The following is a 20,026-nucleotide window of genomic DNA, read 5'->3' as shown; positions in this document are numbered from 1 at the left end:
AATTCTGTGCCAAAACTTTACAGCAAACCGAAACCGGCGGCACGTAAGACAGAATTGATGCCACGGTCAGATCACTGATGAAATTAGAAAAGAAAGCTCCAAATCACTACGCTTTACACGTCCAAGGAGCACACACCATGCCTGAGCCTGTTGAGGCTTCCGCTCATATGCGCTGAGGGCAAAGGCAGCTGCGCTAGAGACAAACTGATGCTGCAGGAAAAAAGCGAGCGCCCAAACATTTTCCATGGCTTTGTGATGCATGGCCCGGTTGGTGTGCTCACGTTCTCGCAGGAGTGGTGGTTTGTTGTGGGGATCAGGTCTCTCTCCCAGGTTCTTCCAAAGATGAGTCACTGACACGGCGGGATACAGTCCATCTACCGTACTCTTTCCTGTTTTCAAGCAATGTAGGTACTTGGTAAGGGTACACCACTCAACCTACACATATTACGAAATAAACAGGTCCTAATAGGCGGTACTATGTAGGTATTTTCATGTAGTGTAAATATCAATAAAATAGGGATCAGAATGAATATAAGGAAAGCGTAAAGCAAAGGAGGTGAACCGGTGTTTACGCACGGTCTATAAAATGGAAGCGTTGGCTCTTGAAACCTCATCGATTCACACAGTCGAATTAGGTTAGCTACTGGAGGGCCCACTCTATGGAGTAATCCTCTAGCGCAAATTGGTGTACATATTTCGACAATAAGGCTTCATATGCCGAGGAGAGGGGCAAACGTTTGGTGTCAAGACTAGACTCCATAAGAGGTATATGACTTCAGATTCCATTTTTGTTTGTTTGCTTAGGAAGAAATCCATCACGCATCACAAGGCAAACAAGAATCAAACTTGATGCGAAAAAATTAGCATGTTACGTAGTATTTTCCTAATTTTTAAGTTTGTTTTAGTTCTTTTGATGAAAGGGTTGGGTACGATTCATGAACAAAGCTACTGCAAGAAATTCCCGAATTTTATATGCTAAACAAATTATGCAATCAACCAGACCTCATAATCTATATAGTCTGCATCAGTGTGAATAATAAGCTAGTGGTAGACTGTGAAAAGAAAGCTTAGGGGGAGGTTTAAGGAAACAAACTATAGATGAATCTTAAAAAAATTTGATCTTTTTTTTTATTAACGAGAACGTATATCCTCTTCGTGTGTCTGTAGGTACACCAAGATGTTAGCAAAACAGATTTCTCTGGATCGAAAAAAGCAAAAAAGGCCTGTGATAAAAGGTGCATCCATGCGTGAGTGCGCACGGTGGTGCGTACATGTCTGCGTCATCCTTGTAATCGAAAAAACCCACACAGGAGTTCAGAGCAGGGCGCCCCTGTCAGTCCCTCCTGCCCTATATAAACCCCCTCCAAGCCAGCAGTCCCCAACACACCAGCTCGCTCCTCGCTCTCGAGCACGCGGAGAACAAGATAATTACTGGAGCAACGAGGCAGCGACGATGCTGGGAAGCAGGGTGTCGACGATCCGCGACCTGCTAGCCCTGGCGGAGCCCGGCTGGTCGCCGCCGTCCCGACCCGGCGGCGCCCGCGTCCCCGAGAGAAGTCTCTTCGCGGCCGGCTGCGCGCCGCGGCGGCGCCCGCGGCGGCCTGTCCTCCAGAAGAGGAAGCGCACGGGGGCGCCGTCGTCGACGACCGGGGTCCCTTCCTGCAACCCGGAGACCAGAGTCGGCCTCATGGCCGCCGTCGCGGAGCCCGCCTCCGCACGCCTCCTCCGCGTCGCCGAACCCGCCCGCGCCGGCGCGTCCGGCATCGTCATGTCAGCAGTGACCGGCATGAGCGACAACGACACCGCCTCCTACGGCGGCGGTCGGCGTGTCAACGGGTCCTTGCTCGCCTGCGAGCTCTGCCGCCGCCGCCTGGATGACAGGACCATCCACATATACATGTAAGCCTCGATCGAGAGCCACCATTATTTAGCTTGCATTGCTCGTCGTCTTACTCTTACCCCCTGCTACCTGCTGATCAACTGCTCTTTTAAAATTGTTGGGTGGCACGTGGCAGGGACAAGGGGTTCTGCAATCCGGAGTGCAGGTACGAGTACTTCCTGGAGGAGCTGTACGAGCAGAGACGGAAGCTCGCCGCCGTGGCGCGGGCGAGCAAGAGGGCATGGAGGACGCATCATGATGGCAAGGCAGACCTGCACGCGGAGGCTGCAGACCGGAGCTCCAGGCGCATCTTCCTCGCCCCCGATGACGAGCGCGGCGACGACGACGACTCCGGATCGTTCCCATGAAACCGCCGCGCCGTGTTCGTCGCGTACTGTACATGCTGTAAAGAAGCAGGATGCAAACAAACTAGAGTGTGAGAGATAGTGTGACGATGTGAATGCGAGACAATGTAAATTAATTTGCTCGTGTGATGTATGCACAGATGACCGATCTATCCCGGATGTACTAGCAATTCTCATCCCTTAATGCAAAATTCAGGTCCAGCCTGCACCGAAACAAAAGAGCAATTTTATTTTATGGTGTCGTTTATCGACAACTCAATGCAGAATCAAGGCAAAGCTTATCTCCATATTTGCATGTGAATTTCTGTGGATGTTCATAGACGACCTCGTACCAGTAGCTTGGTGGCATGAATCTTATCTAGTAGTTTTTTTTTAGGGGGAAAAACTCACTAATTAATAGAAGAGTACTGGTTACAAACGCCCGCAGGCGGATCAATGAGCCAAACACGCCGGCCAAGCGAGTCGTAAATAGCACTCCTTGCTAGAATGTGCGCGTCGTGATTAGACTCCCGACGTTCATGGACGAAATCAACCTTCAGGAACTGTTCTGAAGTCGCCTGATTTCTCTGTTAATTTGGCCATACTGCCACATCGACGACTCCTGAATGCTGCGAATTGCATTGACGCAATCACTCGCCACTCGGATCCTTTGGAGTAGGAGGTCGCTTGCGAGAGCCAAACCTTCCCTGCATGCTATTGCTTCCAGAGTCTCTGGGTCAGATATTCCTGACAAAGTCACCGTCGAAGCTCCGAGGAAGAGATCTGTACTGTCTCGTGCCACAGCCGCTACTGAAGCCGAGTTAGAATTCTTGGAAGTAGCAGCGTCAACGTTGATCTTTGCCAGACCCGAGGGACGGGGAATCCACTTGGGGTTTTGGTCCTGCCTCCATCTTAGCTAGTAGTTGTACTGATCATCTGAGGCCTGCCGGCCCAAAACCACCAGCAAGCCCGTTCAACCCGACTTTTGACCCAGCACGACTTTGCACACGTGCACCCATCATCTCAGTTTGGCGGCCCAGCAAAGGATCCAGGCCCAAAGTCAGTCGCGCAGTGTGGATGTTTTTTTTAAAAAAAAGATAAAAAATAAAATTCGCAAAAGGGGTGCCGGTAGGGAAGATTTTGAAAAATGGGTACCTCCCGCCCGCTGATTGGGCGGGAGGCGTGCCCGCTGATTGGGCGGGAGGCGTGGGGCCGGGGACCTCCCTCCCATCCAGCGGGCGGGAGGTTCCCCGAGGGGCTCTTCGCAAATAAGAAATTTGCGAAGAGGTCCCTGCGGGGGCATCCCGCCCACCCAACGGGCGGGATGTGGTCCTGAGGGGCATCCCGCCCTTTGGTCGGGCGGGAGGTCCCCCTGGCTATATAAGCCCCAATCTGCCTCAAAAATTTCATTTTATCCAGCAAAAATCAGAAAAAAAAGAGATGAGAGGAAGAGAGAAGAGGAAGCGGCGAAGCCCTGTTCACACGTCGATTTGGAGGTATATTATCGTTCTAGCCGTATAATTACTTGAAAATAACTATAATTTAGGAAATATTTCTTAGAGTAGTTATGTTTTGAATAGTTTTTAGTATTTTCATTTGTTTTTAGCATAATTTATATTCTGAATAGTTTAGAATATGTAAAATATAATCTGAGAATCGCTGAAACTTAGGGTCGTCGTTGTGTATTAATATGTAGTATAACTAGTTTATTAATGATTGACAGATATGTCTTCCGAGAAGGGTATTTTCAGTATATATTACGGAGAAGGAAATATGATTTATGGGCCGAATGGGGTAGATTTAAGTGAATTCAACTGTGCGGTCAGAGGAATTACCGGACCCCACGAGAGGACATTTGAATCCCTATGCAACTGGTTAATGAGGGGATTAAGGATTAATCAGGAGACACACACTGTGAGTGTTCAATGCGTCATAAATCATACCACTCACGCTTTGATCTGGGAGCTGATGCCACTTGCAAGCAACGAGGACTGGTAAACTTATCTGCAAAATGCAAGTCATTGGCAATGGCCACTGGTACTCCTTGTCAGTATGCACCAGAACCCTTTGATAAACATTGAAGCTGCGCCGGGGGATGAAAATATTGATGAAGAAGTTGAGGAGGCAAACATTGAGGCAGGTGGCACCGCAGCACCTCAATGCGTGCCCGATGAGGGGGAGAACATACCCTTTATTGTTGAACAGCTGCAAGACGAAAAACGTGAATTGGATGAAGCAATGAATGCCGATTCATCTGATGATGACGATGATGTGCCTGAAGAATGGGTAAGCAGCGACTTCAGTCATCTTGTTGTAGATGACGGATCTAGCGGGCCTTCGGATTGCAGAGAGAATGAAATTGTCCAGGGTGCGAGGTACCACTCAATTGAAGAGGTGAAGGAAGCTGTTAAGTGTTGGTCTCTCTCTCTTGTGCGAGAGTTAAAACAGTCGAGTGCAAATCTCGTAAGTACGATGTGGTATGTGTGAAGGAGGGTTGTCCGTGGCGGGTGCATGCCTATAAGGGTAAATGGAAAAATTATTAGGAATGCTCAATTGTCACTCAGCACACTTGTCATTTGCCGGGGGTGCAGAAGACCCATCGCAACCTTACATTATAATACATCGCAAATGAGATGTACAGGATGATAGTAAAAAACATGTCATATGAATCAAAGTCTATTATCCGGTATATTCAGGAAAAGTACAAGTATACCATCTCGTACAGCAAGACGTGGAGTGCAAAACAAAAGGTGTTGGAGATGAGGTTTGGTACGTTCGAGGCTGCATATGATAATTTTCCTCGATTGCTGGCCGTCCTATGTTAGAGAAATCCGGAAAGCTATTATGACCTGAAAACTCTAGACAGAGGAGAAAGTCCGCCCTACATACTGCAGCGGATCTTTTTCAGCTTGGGTTCATGCATTAACGCATTCCAACACTGCCGGCCTCTCCTTTGCATCGATGGGACCTTTCTCACAGAAAAGTATAGATTGCAAATGCTGACAGCTATTGGAGTGGATGGAAATAATCAGTTGCTTCCTGTTGCTTTTGCTTTTGTTGAGAGTGAGAACACAGACAGTTGGTACTGGTTCCTGAAACGGGTTAAGCTTGCAGTCGTTCGGGATAGGGAAGATGTCTGCCTGATTCATGATCGTCACGCCGGCATACTGAGGGCAATACTAGATTTGTAGCAGGGGTGTGTGGAGACCGGAGAGCCGCCCAAGTGGCGTGATGTTCACAGTAGGTGGTGCATGAGACATATCGGTGCAAACTTTTTCAGTCAATTCAAGAACAAGCACCTTATGGATATGTTCAAGAGGCTATGTAAGGAAACGAATCAGCAAAAATTTAACAAGCAGTGGCAGAAACTTGATGAACTGACCGGGAAGAAAAGAGCCGTGGACGCATCAAAAAATATAACTGCACAGGATGAAGCAAAGGCTTTGTGTCCTTTGCCAACGGATACTGCACATACTCGCAGAAGGTCTGGGTCAGCGATGAAAACCTTTTCTGAATGGATTGAGAATGAACCCAAGGAGAAGTGGGCGTTACTTTACGATACCGATGGTGCAACGTACGGCATAATGACCACCAACTTCGCCGAGGTTTACAATTGGGTGCTGTGAGGTGTTCGTGGGCTTCCACTGGTTGCAATTGTGGAATTCATTGTCCACGGGTGTACCGATTACTTTAGGGAGCGGTTCACTAAAAATCAGGTATTCATGCAAGATCCTGACAGATATTTTGGGAAAATGATAACAGAATATATGACTAAGAAGGCAGTTAGCGCCCGGTTACACCACGTACGGCAATGTGGTACACAGGAGCTCAAGTTTGATGGAACTTGTTGTTGCTCATGCATGAGGCCAAAGTTGCTGCACTTACCTTGTTCTCTTGTAATGGCTGCTTGTGCGGATATTCGACATCCTGTTGATATATATGTTTCCCATTACTTCAGAAAGGAGACAATTGCCAGCAACTGGCAGTATGAGATCTATGGGTTCCGTTTGGTTGGATCGTTCACTGAGATAGCGAATCCTGTTATATATATTCCAGACCCAAGATCATGACGGGTTAAGAGAGGGCGCCGTTAGACACGGCGTATTCGTAATGATATGGATGAGTCCGAGCTCCGTCCGAGGATACAGCGCTGCAGTGCATGTAATCTGATTGGACACACGTATAAACATCGTCCAAACAATGATGCTGGCCGCAGTTCTGCTGAAGCTGGCCCTACAGGTGATGCTACAGATGGAAGGCCTCCGATTGCATCAAGGAGTGGGAGACGTCGCCAATCGAGTGCTAGTACATCATCAGGCATCATTTAGTTGTAATTTTATTTGAACGTTGTTTGCTCATGTGTAATATTTGCCGCGTTGAGATTGTATCAGACCTGAATGTGTATTTGTAATATCTGCCGCATTGACTAAAGACAAAATATTTTGATTCATGTATTTGTAATATTTGTTGTAATATTTGTTATCATATTATTTTATTTTTAATGGCTTCATGTCAACTATCGTAATATTTGGATTCTACTTTGCAAAACGTTATCGTTTAACCATCTTCGTACGATTTTTAGATACCGTAATCTTCTTCTTAAAATTGAATTAAAATTTTATATGCATACATAAGAGTATGCCGAATAAATCTTGTATTTTAAAAAAGTTTGAATTTCAAATAGTTTGTGAAACATAAAAAAGAAAATATAACAAAAATCATAACCAGGGGACATCCCGCCCACTAGCCGGGCGGGATGCCTCCCGCCCACTGGCCGGGCGGGACGCCTGCTTTAGGGACCTCTTCGCGAATAAGAAACTTTTCTTATTCGCGAAGAGGCCCCTGAAAAAAAATTTTGGAACCTCCCGCCCGATGGGTGGGCGGGAGGTCCCCGGCCCCACGTTTCCCGCCCGATCAAAGGGCGGGAGGTACCTATTTTCCTAATTTTCCCCTCCGGCTCCCCTTTTTCGAATTTTAATTTTTTATCCCCTTTTTGAAAAAACTCGCGCAGTGTGCAGCCTTCTTGAGTGAAGTGTTGTGGGCTTATGGCCCGAGACAATATTTCTAGTTGGGCTCCCAGCGCCAAACTATCTGGATTCCGGTGACTGGGATAGTTACTTGGCTTCCAGATGCTTTAAGACTCGTGCACGAGCTATAGACCGTCTGATCCTCCTGCTCTTCCTCCTCCTCTTCCTTCTCCTCTCAGTCGTGCACCGCCGCTGCCTCCATTGCTCGCCTGGGCGGCTGTTGCTCGCAGCTGAACCCTGCCCCGCGCACTGCGCCACCCCGCGCCGCCTGCCTCCCCGCCACCGCGCCACCGTCGCCGCCTGCTGCTGCTCCCGAGTGTCAGATCCGGATGCATGGGACTGTACACGTGGCATACTTCTTTTAGAATACGAAATGTAACATGATTCATGCTCTACATCTGTTGTAACTATTTGTAATGCAGTAGGATTACTTATAGAGTAGTTAGACTAGTCGTACACGGTAGGAAACTACCCGAGACGTACTCGGGTAGAACTCTTGGGCTTGTACCCGATCAGGACTTCTATGTAAATCTGTCCCTCCAGACTATATAAGGGCGGATAGGACCCCTATGGGAGAGAACCCAACGATCACCTAGGGAATCACATAATCATCATCAAAGGCAATACAAACCACACAGGACGTAGGGTATTACACTCTCGGCGAAACAAACCTATCTAAACCTTGTGTTCCTTTGCACCTTCAAGTTCCTGATCTCGACGACACTCTACCTACAAACTCACCACCTCAGGGGTATCCCTCGGTGGATATGATGGTAAAACACCAACAGCTGGCGCGCTAGGTAGGGGTGTTCATCAAGCATCCACTGGAGAACTCGATGGCATCTCTCAGCTTTACCACCAACATGCTCGGCGAGGGCATAACCTTCATCTTCGGCCCCTGGATCTGCGTCGCCAACGGCTTGGGAGGCTTCTTCAGCCACCTAGTCAATCCCAGGAAGCCGAAGGCCTCTGCAGCGACTTGATGCTGCAACCTCAACTCCTTTGTCGATGATCTTGATGAGTTGCTGCTCCCCGATCTATCCAGACAGATCGAAAAAATGTCTGTTTTCAACGCGAATTCAATTCGTGCTACACCAGGACTACTCAGATTGGACTCAAATCGATTTGAGGAGGTTTCAGGAGGCTTCATGATCCAAGTCCCTCCTCGACTTGGAGGAGGACTTGGATCACCTCTTCAAGATTTGAGACGAGGGAGCCACAGCGCGTCGGGGGACCCCGTTCTCGACTACGACTCGGATTCCAACGAGGAGCTGGCCACCTCGCCGGTGCCCATCCTCGACTTCTAGGTCTGCATCGCCGGCGAGGTGGTGGCTTAAACTACCACCTCGTTGAAGCCAAGGGGCCGACGACATCTGCTCCAGCATCCTGCCCCGATATTGACGACCTCGCCGAAGATCTCAGCGGAATTTGATTTTCCGATCTAATTGGAAACCGTGACGACGAGTGTGGACCCAACCTGGCTCCTACTCGTGATTGACTCGAATTCAACCCGTGCAACGACGACACGCCATTGCCACCCACTTGACGATGCGGCTCGACTTCAGCTAGCGCTGCAACGTAGACGCGCTGCTGTCACCGGCTACGACTACTTCGACAAATCTATATCACCAACGATTACTTAAACTACTCGTCTCGACTAGAAACCGGTCATGGATGAGCCTTAATCTATTTGGTGACTAGTTTTGCACGATCAACAACTGGTCGGGATCAAATCCGACTAGGTCGTTTCATCAAGAAATCGTCGCGGCTCCATCGATGACTACTGCGGTTTCCTCGACAACCGTCCACGAGTGGGCGTGTTTCGACTACTCTGGCTACTTGTCGGGAGTGGGCTTCACACCGTCAACAACTAGTCGGAATCGACTCCGACTAGTCAGCTTTATCAACAAACCGTTGCGGCTCCACTGACGGCCACTGCGGCTCATCGATAATCATCCACGAATCAAGCTAAGTCATTTATACCTTTTCCGACTTGTTCTTCACAGGCTCAGATACTTTTTACGCAATGCGCATTCTCTTCACAGGCTATGTCATGCGTGTTCCTGATTGCCTGCACGGTCCGCCCTGCAACACGGACGAACGGGTTACATTCTATAAGTGTGCTCCACAAGCGTTCTCTTTTTTCTGTAGCGCCGACTGCTGCGTAGCGCCAACTGTTTTAGTTTCCTCTCAACGGCTGCTACAATACCCGGGTAGTATACGCTTATCGTGATACCTCGACTCTTCTGTACGCCAATGCAACTACGCGTGCACGCCGCCAAGCTCCCTGCACAACGGTTTATGGTAATCAAGGATCAGGTGCTTAGCGTAACAGGCTACCTACCCGGTGTTATTATACGACCCAGCAAGAGTACAACATTTTACAATACTGGGATTTGCTCCCAACACGATATCATATATATCAGTTACAACATACGTTTACGTTTACCTTGCAGGGGACCAGATCTGGACCCTGCTGCTGGGCAAGTCGGATTCCACTCCGACTAGTTGGCTTCATCAACAATTGCCCATGACTACTTCTACTTCGCGAGAACGCTTGACTACACCTCGCTAGATTCGACTCCGACTAGTTGGGCACATCATTAGCCGTCGGCGACGACTGAACTTCGTGAAGAATGCACGGCGACACGCTGGCGACTACTTCGACTACTAGTCTCGTCTACAAAACTAGTCGGAATCAACTCCGACTAGTCGGCTTCATCGACATTTCAAGATCTAGAGGCAATTGGCAAATACCTAGGTTCGAGGGTTGGCGCCACCGACTACTAGGCATATACTATGCGACTCTTCTAGCTCCCAGGCTCGGGGGCCGAATAAGTTACGGCTCTCAGCAATAAAGATTGCATGCCACGATTCTTTGGACCCTTTATTCCAAAACTTGGGGATTTGAATTCAAGGCTCGGAGGCTGCGGGACACGTGTCATCAGCGACTTATAATTTTTCAAATCTGCTGGAAGATAAGGACCGAAGACTCAAGATTAAATTGACCTTTAGCCTGATTCTACGAGTCAACCTAAGACTCAGGGACTACTCCATATGGAGTGCGAGTTTAATGGCACCCTATATAAAGAAGACTTTACAACTACTCGGGGCATGAGCACCTTACAGCCTCAATGCAGCCAAGGAAGTACTCGGACGACACCTCCAAGATGAAGTTCGGGAGAACTCGAAGACGCCTTCGGAAGTATTCGGACGCCTGCAGTACTCGGCTACGAAGAGCTCGGGGCCTTGTCAGACCCGGGTGCACGGAACTGTACACGTAGCATACTTCTCTTAGGATACAGGATGGGATATGGCCCACGTCCTATATCTGTTGTAACTACTTGTAATGCGATAGGATTACTCATAGAGTAGTTAGATTAGTCGCACACGGTAGGAAAGTATCCGAAAAGTGCTCGGGTAGAACTCTTAGACTTGTACCCGACTAGGACTTCTATGTAAATCTGTCCTCCCAGAATATATAAGGACGGATAGAACCCCCTCCGGGGGAGAACCCAACTATCACGCAGGGAATCACCCAGAGATCACACAATCATCATCAAAGGCAATACAAACCACACAGGACGTAGGGTATTACGCTCTGGTCGGCCCAAATCTGTCTAAACCTTGTGTTTCTTTGCACCTTCAAGTTTCTGATCTCGGCAACACCCTACCTACAAACTCACCACCTCGGGGGTATCCCTTGGTGGGTGTGGTGGTAAAACACCGACACTGAGCGCGCGCCGCCGCTGCCTGCCCCCCCCCCCCCCCGCCCCCGCGCCGCCTGTTGACCCTGCGCGATGATCGCCGGAGAAGAAGAGGAGAAAGAATCTATTTCAAAGAAAATGTTGATCTAGATTTTGAAAATGTTGAATTTTTTTTGAAATGTTGAAACAGGTCGTGAAAAATGTCGATGTTAGTATTTGCTTTTAAAATATTGATTTGTGTTTCTGAAAATGTTGAATCTGCTATTTTAAAATGTTGATTTATATTTTTGAAAATGTTGAATCTAATCTTTTAAAATATTAGATTTAGATCTCTAATTTGGGCCTAATCTCTAATTTAGGTCTAATAGGCTTTAAAGGTATATTGCTTAACCAGCTTCCACAAGGAGCCCCCGGGCTCCTAGCGATCGACAACCTCAGATTTTCTTTTTTTGGAAATTTTTATTTTCCACTACTTTATAATTTCAAAAATTTATAAACTTATATATACAAGTTTGACGTACCAATTTTTTCATACCATCTTTTAAGCGAAAATGTTAAGAAATTTTGCGAACAACTTTTATGCATAATTTATACTTATGATTTCTTGTGAGATAATCTTTTATCACAAATTCAAGTGAGAATATTGTCATGCCCACAACCAGAAAATTAAAGACAACGCTACAGTAATCTGTTCAACAAAGTTGGCACAGCTGTGTACCAACTTTGTTATATAACAAAAATTCAAAAGGATAAAACGCTGGTTCATGCACGCATGAGGCTGCAACGGCTACCTCCGACGGCTGCGCGCATGAGGCGAAGCTCGAGCCGCCTCCTGGCGTCAGCGTCCCTGTCGGCCTGGCGTGTGAGGCGGAGCCACACGCTAAGGAAAATGGAAATAAATATTAGTGGGGCGGAGGGTAGTTAGTTGGATCAAGCGTCAGGAAGGAAGATAGGTAGCGAGCGAATGTAAATTCAGATTCTCACCACCGAGCGCAGATAGGCTGGCCCTAAAATCTGTTTACGCAGAATATAGAAATTTTGTTATACTCACACATTTCCGAAGTGCAGGCGAGTCACGTGCGCGGGTGCTAGCGAACATCTATCGGGTTCGGAGAGGGGGGCTGCTAGGGAGTGCGGAATCCGGCACCGCCGGATATAGAAAGAGGTCTTACGGAGGTCCGACGGCGGTGGCGGGTTAAGGGGACGGCGCGGCGAGACGATAAGAGCCGCCGGCCACCGGTGATCAGGAAGATAACTGGTAAATCACGCACCGAATGGAAGAGCGTGAAAAGTCGTCAGAGGCGATTGGTGGGCAGCGGATCCGGCGGCGGGAACAAGCTGCTCATAGTCTGCAGATGGACCTTCTGCGACACGCTCGCTCGCAGTCGCACTCGCACGTGCGACCCAAGCAGCCCCCGTGCAGCGGCTTGCAAGGCGCAGCGATGCACACAGTAGCACGCATCATGCACGTGTCCGTTAGGTTCGAACGGGTGGTTAGGCCACGGCGATTGCACGGGTATGGATCGATCCGTGTCGTGTACACTACCATCTAAGGCCCCGTGCCGATCCCATCTCCGGGAACACGCCGACGCACACGCCGTGCCGCTTGAAGCTTCGAACCGCACGGCAAAGCGCCATGAACAGTGGCGCGGGCCCGCGTCAGAGGACGACGCTTGGATCGTCCCGTGCCCGCCATGTGCCGCGCGCCCGTTCCTGCCTGCACAGCCCGTGCTCGCACAGTGCATCACACTGTACTGCACCTGCGCTGTAATAGCATTGCTCGTCAAGCGATCCCACGTTCCATCCAACACATATATAAATATAATAAAAATTCTGTTTGGATATAAGTACAAGTGCTAAACTTTAATACTATCTTATCTAAATAGAAGTACTAATGGAATGAGCTAAATTTTAGCTAAAATTTAAAAACTTTAAAATATATACATATAAATGCTAATATATGCTAAATTTTAGCATTCAAGGTGGTTGTTCAAACCAACCCAAAAATCACACGACGACTACGACGACGACGGGATGCGTCTCGTTGTCCTTAGACCGTGATGAAAGAAAAAGTATCGAGCCCAGTGGGCTGTTGGGAGCGTTGGTCAGGCCGAGAAGGGTTCATTGAAGCTGTGTTTCAGATTCAGAAGGTCGTCAGGAACATGAACCCGCCGCGGCGCAGGAGGTTGACGACCTTGCCCGCAGGTACAGGAACTCGCGTTTTGTTTAAACAATCCACATGTGGTGAAATGAACCTGAACCTGAAGGTTGAAGAAGAGGGGGGGGGGGGGGGGGGGGGCATGGCCAAGAAACCGAGAGATTCCTGCGTGCTGCCCAATTGCCCATGCACGCATGTTGGTCGCCATCTTGCCTCTGGAGTCTGGTCTCAGCCAACACTTCAGAATTGTTTATCCCGGGTCTGACGACTCCATGTCCATTGACCACGAGACAGAAAACTTTTTTTAAATAAAAAACTAAAAAAAAAATCTTGCCCCGTCTCCGTCGGCGTCGTCAAAAGCTCCCGCCCCTGCTGTGGTGCTCCGCTACTCCGCCGACGCACGGCTGTTTGCTTCCGTTGCAACGGCGTTCCAGGACCACACTACTGTTAGTCTGCTACGGCTGTACGGGCTGAGAGAGATCGATCTCCAGAAGACTTCGTCGTGGAACGGCAGCGAGCTCCATCGGCGAGAACTTCTGTTGCTCGCGAGGCGTGTTTGGTGGCAGTCGCTGCTCGATCGGTAGGCTTCAGCGTGGAGGGGAGGGACCATGGATCGGATCGGATGGCTGGCTCATGGTGGTCCACGAGGTGGAATGGAATGGGATGGAGGAGTCAGGCCAGGCAGGCCCTTTCCCGTGCGCTCGCGCCGTGAAATCGACCTGCCGGATTGGATTGTTGCCATGCCATTGGGTGCGAGAGATCCATCGGTCAGTACTGTACGAGCGAGCAAGAACGTTGCCATCCTGAAAACCAGGGCACCATGCGTCCTGGACCAGCGGACGGTACACGGTTTTTTGTTTCTATTTTTTTCGTATAGTTTAGAAGATTTTTGCATGTGAGCAACTCGCACATGGCTCTTCCTTTTAGATGACTTTGGGTGGTTGGCCACACGCATCACGCAAAGAAGCTGAGTGAGTGACACACAAGCCAAGCTCTAGATGAACCTGCACAACTGCCGACAGGTTTGATTTCTGGTTCTCTGCTACAGCACCAGAAGCGAGTATTCTAGTACTGAACTTGCCTGAATCCCTGAACCATGCATTGTTTTTCCTCAGTTCAGCGACTCCGTCCGTGGAAACCTCCCCCCGCAAACCCCCTTTTGACGAAATTCAGTCAAAGAGCCAATGATCAAAGCCAGGGGAACGAAACTTCCACAAGAAACAATCAAAAGCTGGAGGAAAAAAGTTTTGAAAAAAGGACAGCGACCAGCAAGGGCTCTGCAGAAGTCTTGTGTCAACACTACTATACTACGAGCAAGTTGAGTGCAGCAAGTTGGGCGACGGTGGGCTCGGGTGTCCCCCGGGCTTCTCGTCCCCACGCAGTTTCCAAACAACTTCTCGTTGTTTTCTTCCGTGGAGTGTTTGGACTATTTCGCTTTGCTTTTGCTGTCAGGGCCCCTATTTCTCACATGTGCTCGAGCCTTTTGATTAAAGAATTCGGCAGCAGCGACAAGTCCTGCCCGTGCATCTTCCTCCTCAGCTCAGACCCTATCTTCAACCGGACAACGCCATTCAACCTACCGGCTCTGACTCATGTGCTGCCATGAATCTGTCCATCTGCATGATTGTTAGGACAAGAGCAAGGTAAAATTACTCCATGGTTCATATACAATTTACTACCTATTACTCGTGTTTTTTTACAGCATCAAATGTACCATTGATTGTGTCCTAGCATTATGATATCATGTTTTATTATTTGATTTTTATTTTTATTTCTTTTGAGCAAGCCCTACACTGGAGAGGCATGTAATAGTTCAACAGGAACAAAAACACAATAAATTACTTAGATGTAGTTTTACATTACCAGATCGCTCCAGTTACCGGAAACTACCAAAGATTTGCAACAGCAGGTGTAACAAGAATCCATATAACCTTGACAATCAAGCCATGTGATCAGAAAACAACAATACTAGTCTTATGATACGCTGGATCCATTACAATCACTTGTTCTGCATACATCAAGGCTAGAGCCAAACGATCCAGGTTTCAGAAAAAATACATATAGGTCTCTTTGCACTATCATTTTACTTAGCATGGCCAATTCAGAGTCGCCGTGTGTTAACAACCCAAAACTTCTCTCGGACTCTGGGTAATGGTCATGACTGGCTACTTTTTCTTTACATCCAGAACTATGTGACAAGAGGACGTAGAACCACGACCTAAAGAAAGCTCTAAACAACACGATAACGAGAGAATATTTGTGATTTCGTTACTCTAATGGCAAGCATATTCAGAACCTTATGCAAAGGTTTGGTGAGGTTGCGGTGCCATCTTATTGGTTGAGTGTCGTGCTAACTCAGGTTGGGCTTCACGGTATTTGGTCCTAGTCCAAGCCATGGCTGGTTCTCAGGCTCCTTCTTGACTGGTGTAGCGTCGACAGGGGAAGTTTGATACGGTGTCTTTGCGTTGAGGCTGAAGAACAATAAGAAATAATTTAGATGCAAATACAAGACTGGTAAAAAAAGATCGACATATTTAGAGAACAATCATGGCAACAGCTGCTTACCGATCCTTTCTCTTCTCAAGGAAGCGGTGAAGTGACGCCTTCCTAGCAATAGGCATGTCTACAAAAGAGAAGAAATGGGTTCGGTCAATAATCAACATGACAAAGTTCACCTATCCATATTTTGAAGCTTGAATGAGGAATGACCCAACAGGAAGAAAAAGAATAAGTACCAGAAGCATTTGTACGAGCAGGCTTCTGAGCATCAGCAGCCTGAGCAACAGGCAAGCTGCTCACAGGGGTAGGCATGGCCTTGTGGACCTTCCTGTTGTCGGTGACAGTTGCGGGTGCAGAGGGCTGAGGCAAGCCAACGTTCTGAACCATCGGGTTGCTCTTGCTGGCCAGCTGCATCAGGTCCTTTGCCTTGTCGGCTGGGAAGTCGTCGAACACCAGCACCTTCCCTCCGTAGAAGATGGTGAGCTGCTGAGATTTATCTTTCTTTTCTGGCTCCCTGAGAATATTTACACAAGAGGAACACTAAGAAGTAAGAACGTGCCTGTAGGTCACTACTTCAGTTTTGCATAGATTGCCTAATATATCTTCACTACCAAACACAGAACCTTTTTCGTGGTTGAAATACCTCATCTTTGACACATGGATGGCTAAACTCCAGCTCAGATTAACCGTTCTCCAAGTCTTATCGACAAGGAACTCATGTTTCATTAGCTACAATCTAAATGAGGTGGGTTGATTGCTTCGCCTAAAAAAGAAAATATCTTGTTGCTTCATCTGGAAGAACATATATCGTCTCAAGAAAAGCAAGAATAGCATCTTCCGACTACAAAGATACAGCTTTTACCAGAGATACCATGACAAAATAAAACTACAAGGATGCTTACATAATTACCCAACTCTGTCAAAAACGAGATTGAACATATCGCTCAACTAGACTTCAGACCACCTTGCAACATGTATCACCGAAGAATACACAAAACTTACTCAGATTGCGAGGCTTCTAGAGTCAATACTAGCCTTTCTGTCCATGAGACAGCACAACTATCATGTTCGTGTTATGCTAGTTACTGGTACCTAAGAATTGTTGCACACGCCTAGAAGCCTAGAACGAAATGAAAAACATGCTGCGATCTAGAAGTACTGTACGTACCTAGCAGCATCCTTCACGCCGAACCCGGCGCTCTGGGGGAACAGCTCCATGGTCTCCTTCCTCCTCTCCGCCTCCTCGGCCTCGGCTCCAGGCAGCAAGCTCCTCGTCTGCGGCTCGGCCTCACCTGAAACCAAACCAAGCCAAACCCGGATCAGAGAGTTGGAAATTTCAAGCCCAGAGCCGTCAATTTCGGCCCCGAGAACTGAAGCTCAGCTCAGATCTCACACCAAACAGCCCCAAACAGAAGCTTCCGGCAGGAATCGAGACGCAGACGGCAGACCCCCAAAAAATATTTTTTTTGCAATCTTCCCCCAAAAGCAACCAGCTGTAGCAGCCAAACCCTGGACCGGCGGTGCCGCGCTCACCTTTGATCCCGAGGCCGAGCTCGGCGGCCGCGGCGCCGTTCTGGCGGACGAAGCGGCTGAGGAGGCTGCACGCCACGGCGAAGCTAGTCGCCCTCTCCCCGGGCCTCGCGGACGCCGCCATCGCCGGCCTCTCTCCTCCTCCTTCCCCCCACCTTCCTCAAGCAAATCCCCGCGCCGCCGCCTCCAACTCCGCCCCAGCTCGTGCTATTCGCCTCGCAGCAGCGGCGGTGGTTCGCCTCCCTCTCTCCTCCTCTCCCCAGGGTTCGTGCGCGAGATGCAAGCGCTGCCTCGTGTGAGCACGCCGCGCCCCGACGCGCTTATAAAGGAGCCCCCAGTTTTCCGGCCGTAATGAATACAAATCCCCCGCGATTAAAAACCACGGGAATTGATTTATCGTTTCGCTGGCGGGGGAGGGAGAGGGGAGGAGTAGTTTAATGGCGGAGGGCGCGCCATAATGTCTCGCTCGGAAAGAATTCGCACGTGGTTCGTGTGGGCGGTCGGAGGCGGTGGTTTCGGGACGGGGGGGGGAGGGGAGGAGGGGAAAAAAAGTTTTTCCTTTTGGGACGTTGCGTCCACCGAGCGCTCGCCTCGGATTGGACGGGCGTGGGGCTCGTCGCCCGTGGTGGGGCCCGCGCTGCTGCCCATGTGCGCGTTTCTTCTCGAGCGGGGGGGCGGCCTCGTGATCGCGGGTGGGCCGGGGGCGGACGGACGGACGGATTGGACTGTTCGGGAACACGAGTTGGCGCTGGGTCAGGGTTGGGCCGGGTTTGTTTGGTTTGACTGGACCCTGTTGATGATTGGATAAGACGGGTTAATAGGCTCGGCTAGCAGCTACGGCCGTGCTCGTAGCAGTGTGTTGTAGGACCAGGCATGGTCAATTAACCATGTGGTTTTTCTTTTGGATCTTTTCTTTTCTATTACAATTACTTTTGAGAGATTTTACAGTTAATTATGCGGCTATGGTTGGGTTCAGCGGCTTATAGCAGGTTAGGTTGGGCTTGGGGGTGCTTGCTGCTTTAGCCTTACTAAATAGAGTTAGCAAGGAATTTTTTGTTGCATAGCAGTGGCTTCAATGTAACTATAGTAAGCGTGTAATTTAAAATTTTAGGCAATTGTTGCACTATATGCTAATTTTTTTTCCTAACTTTTGTCATTTAATCTAGACCCTTAAGGCTTTATAAGGAAGTCAGGCTGTGATGAAAGTTGGACAATATTCAAAGTATAGGACGAATCGTACTCGCGGAAGCATTGTATTGTTTTCTTCTTTGATTTTCTGACATTAATAGGAAGAGCTTTTCTTTACATTAATAGTTCACGTAAACTATTACCTATTTGATAGAAAAAAGTGAAGCATTTCTAGACCGTGTAAACTATTTAAATAAAAAGATACATGCTGAGGTAATACATAGGGGCACAGGGGCATATATAGGCTCTGAGTCCTTGCCACCTTTTTTTTCAAAAAGAGCTAAATCAAGTAAATAAATTACCCGAAGCAAAACCTCAACATGCCCTGAGGAGCAGGAGGTGATAGAAATGGACCTAACCCACCTTTTGGAGGATATGACTATGTTCATTGTCACCACGGTCCTCTAAAGAAAAAAAAATAGTCTTTTTCACCATGAAACTTCCTGCTCTCTTCGTACCTTGTGACATGTGAATATTATTACCGCGACCATCCTTTTCATCCTATCTTTGTCAGGTGAAATTCTTTTGTACCCATCCCAGCGTGGTTTTCTTTTTTTTATATGTATTTTTTTCTACAAAAAGGTTCTTAAAAAATATAAAAATACAGCAAAATTGCATGGTGCGGCTTGGTCAAATATCCTGTAAATGAGTAAATCATCCCATGATAAGTATTGTGCACCGTTACTAATCTGAATTAAATTGGAGACGTTGGAAGCGTGCGAGTGGCAGGGAATTAAAGGATAATACTTTTACTGTTTTACCCACCTCTTTGCCGCATTCTTAATCTGCTGTGGTCAGTGTTAATCTATCAGCGCTACTGCTGACTGATCGACCCAACGATCGATTAGTTTCCGCCGTTGTTTGCTCCCACTTGCATTTGGGCCGTTCCTGCTCGGTCATTGTTGCTGGTTTTGTGTTGCTTTCTTGTGCTCCTTTCACTCGACCACGATTCTTCCAGCAGTAGCTTTCAGATCTCTAGTATATATATTGTGCTCAAAGGAAAGTGACGCGCGAGAGTGATGCTCCACTCCAATGTCTGGGCTCGTGCTTAAAAAGAATTACCGAGGGCTAGCATTTCCGAGTAACCGTTGCATTGTAATGTTGATGTGAACATCCCTTGAGAGCTGATTTAAAAGATTTGGTGAGCTACTCATTCTCCTTTTTCAATTTGGCGAATGTTGTTTTCTCATGGGTACAACATGGTGTGAGCTCCATGCATTGGTTAGGCTTGGAAGACTTTAACTTATGACTTGATCAACATCGCAAACCGGACTACCGGGCAATGCAAAACCGCGGGAAACTAAACCAAATTTCCTGACAAGCTACAAAGACGAGGCATGGAATTGACGACGAAGAACAACTTGGCGTCCATCACAATAAAAAAAGGAGCTCGTGTTGCACGCATACATGAACCAAGCCAAGAGCGCCGATACGCAGCCACTTTAATTTTCTTACGACAAACCGCAGCATCTTTGATAAAAACTTGCAGCATATTTTCTCCCTCCTGCATTGGCTTGGGTGAGGCGAAGGCAGACAGCAACTATGACAGGGTGCAATATCTTAAGATCGTACTAATCGCGTATTTAATGAGCCAAAGGAGGCACACTTGCTTCCTTAAAAGGAGTAAAGAAGGCCTCATTTATCTCTAGTATCTAATTGTTGATTAGTACGTGCACCACGCAGAAGCATCATGT

The 20,026-nt window shown here is 48.1% G+C and overlaps 1 protein-coding gene across 1 annotated transcript; it reads right to left on the bottom strand.

Moving 5' to 3' along the window:
• Window positions 1-15,064: 15,064 nt before the first annotated feature.
• Window positions 15,065-17,603, bottom strand: LOC112881582 (protein TIFY 10b-like). Its single transcript, XM_025946351.1, has 5 exons — window positions 17,148-17,603; window positions 16,783-16,906; window positions 15,851-16,128; window positions 15,681-15,738; window positions 15,065-15,586 (listed from the first exon to the last, which is right to left on the bottom strand). Exons 1-5 carry the CDS (start codon window positions 17,266-17,268, stop codon window positions 15,466-15,468), a joined length of 702 nt encoding a protein of 233 aa, XP_025802136.1. The 5' UTR covers window positions 17,269-17,603; the 3' UTR covers window positions 15,065-15,465.
• Window positions 17,604-20,026: the final 2,423 nt, after the last annotated feature.

This window comes from Panicum hallii, chromosome 2, assembly GCF_002211085.1.
Source record: "Panicum hallii strain FIL2 chromosome 2, PHallii_v3.1, whole genome shotgun sequence".
Taxonomy (NCBI): Eukaryota; Viridiplantae; Streptophyta; class Magnoliopsida; order Poales; family Poaceae; genus Panicum; species Panicum hallii.
Note: the sequence above shows the minus strand (reverse complement) of the source record. Positions and strands in the feature narration are given on the sequence as shown.

Excerpts from the sequence above, each read along its gene's own strand:
- LOC112881582 (XM_025946351.1), bottom strand. The coding sequence starts at position 17,268 with ATGGCGGCGTCCGCGAGGCCCGGGGAGAGGGCGACTAGCTTCGCCGTG. Across the intron at positions 16,129-16,782 it reads GGCGTGAAGGATGCTGCTAG|GGAGCCAGAAAAGAAAGATA; the intron begins GTACGTACAGTA and ends AAATATTCTCAG. Across the intron at positions 15,587-15,680 it reads CTTGAGAAGAGAAAGGATCG|CCTCAACGCAAAGACACCGT; the intron begins GTAAGCAGCTGT and ends ATTGTTCTTCAG.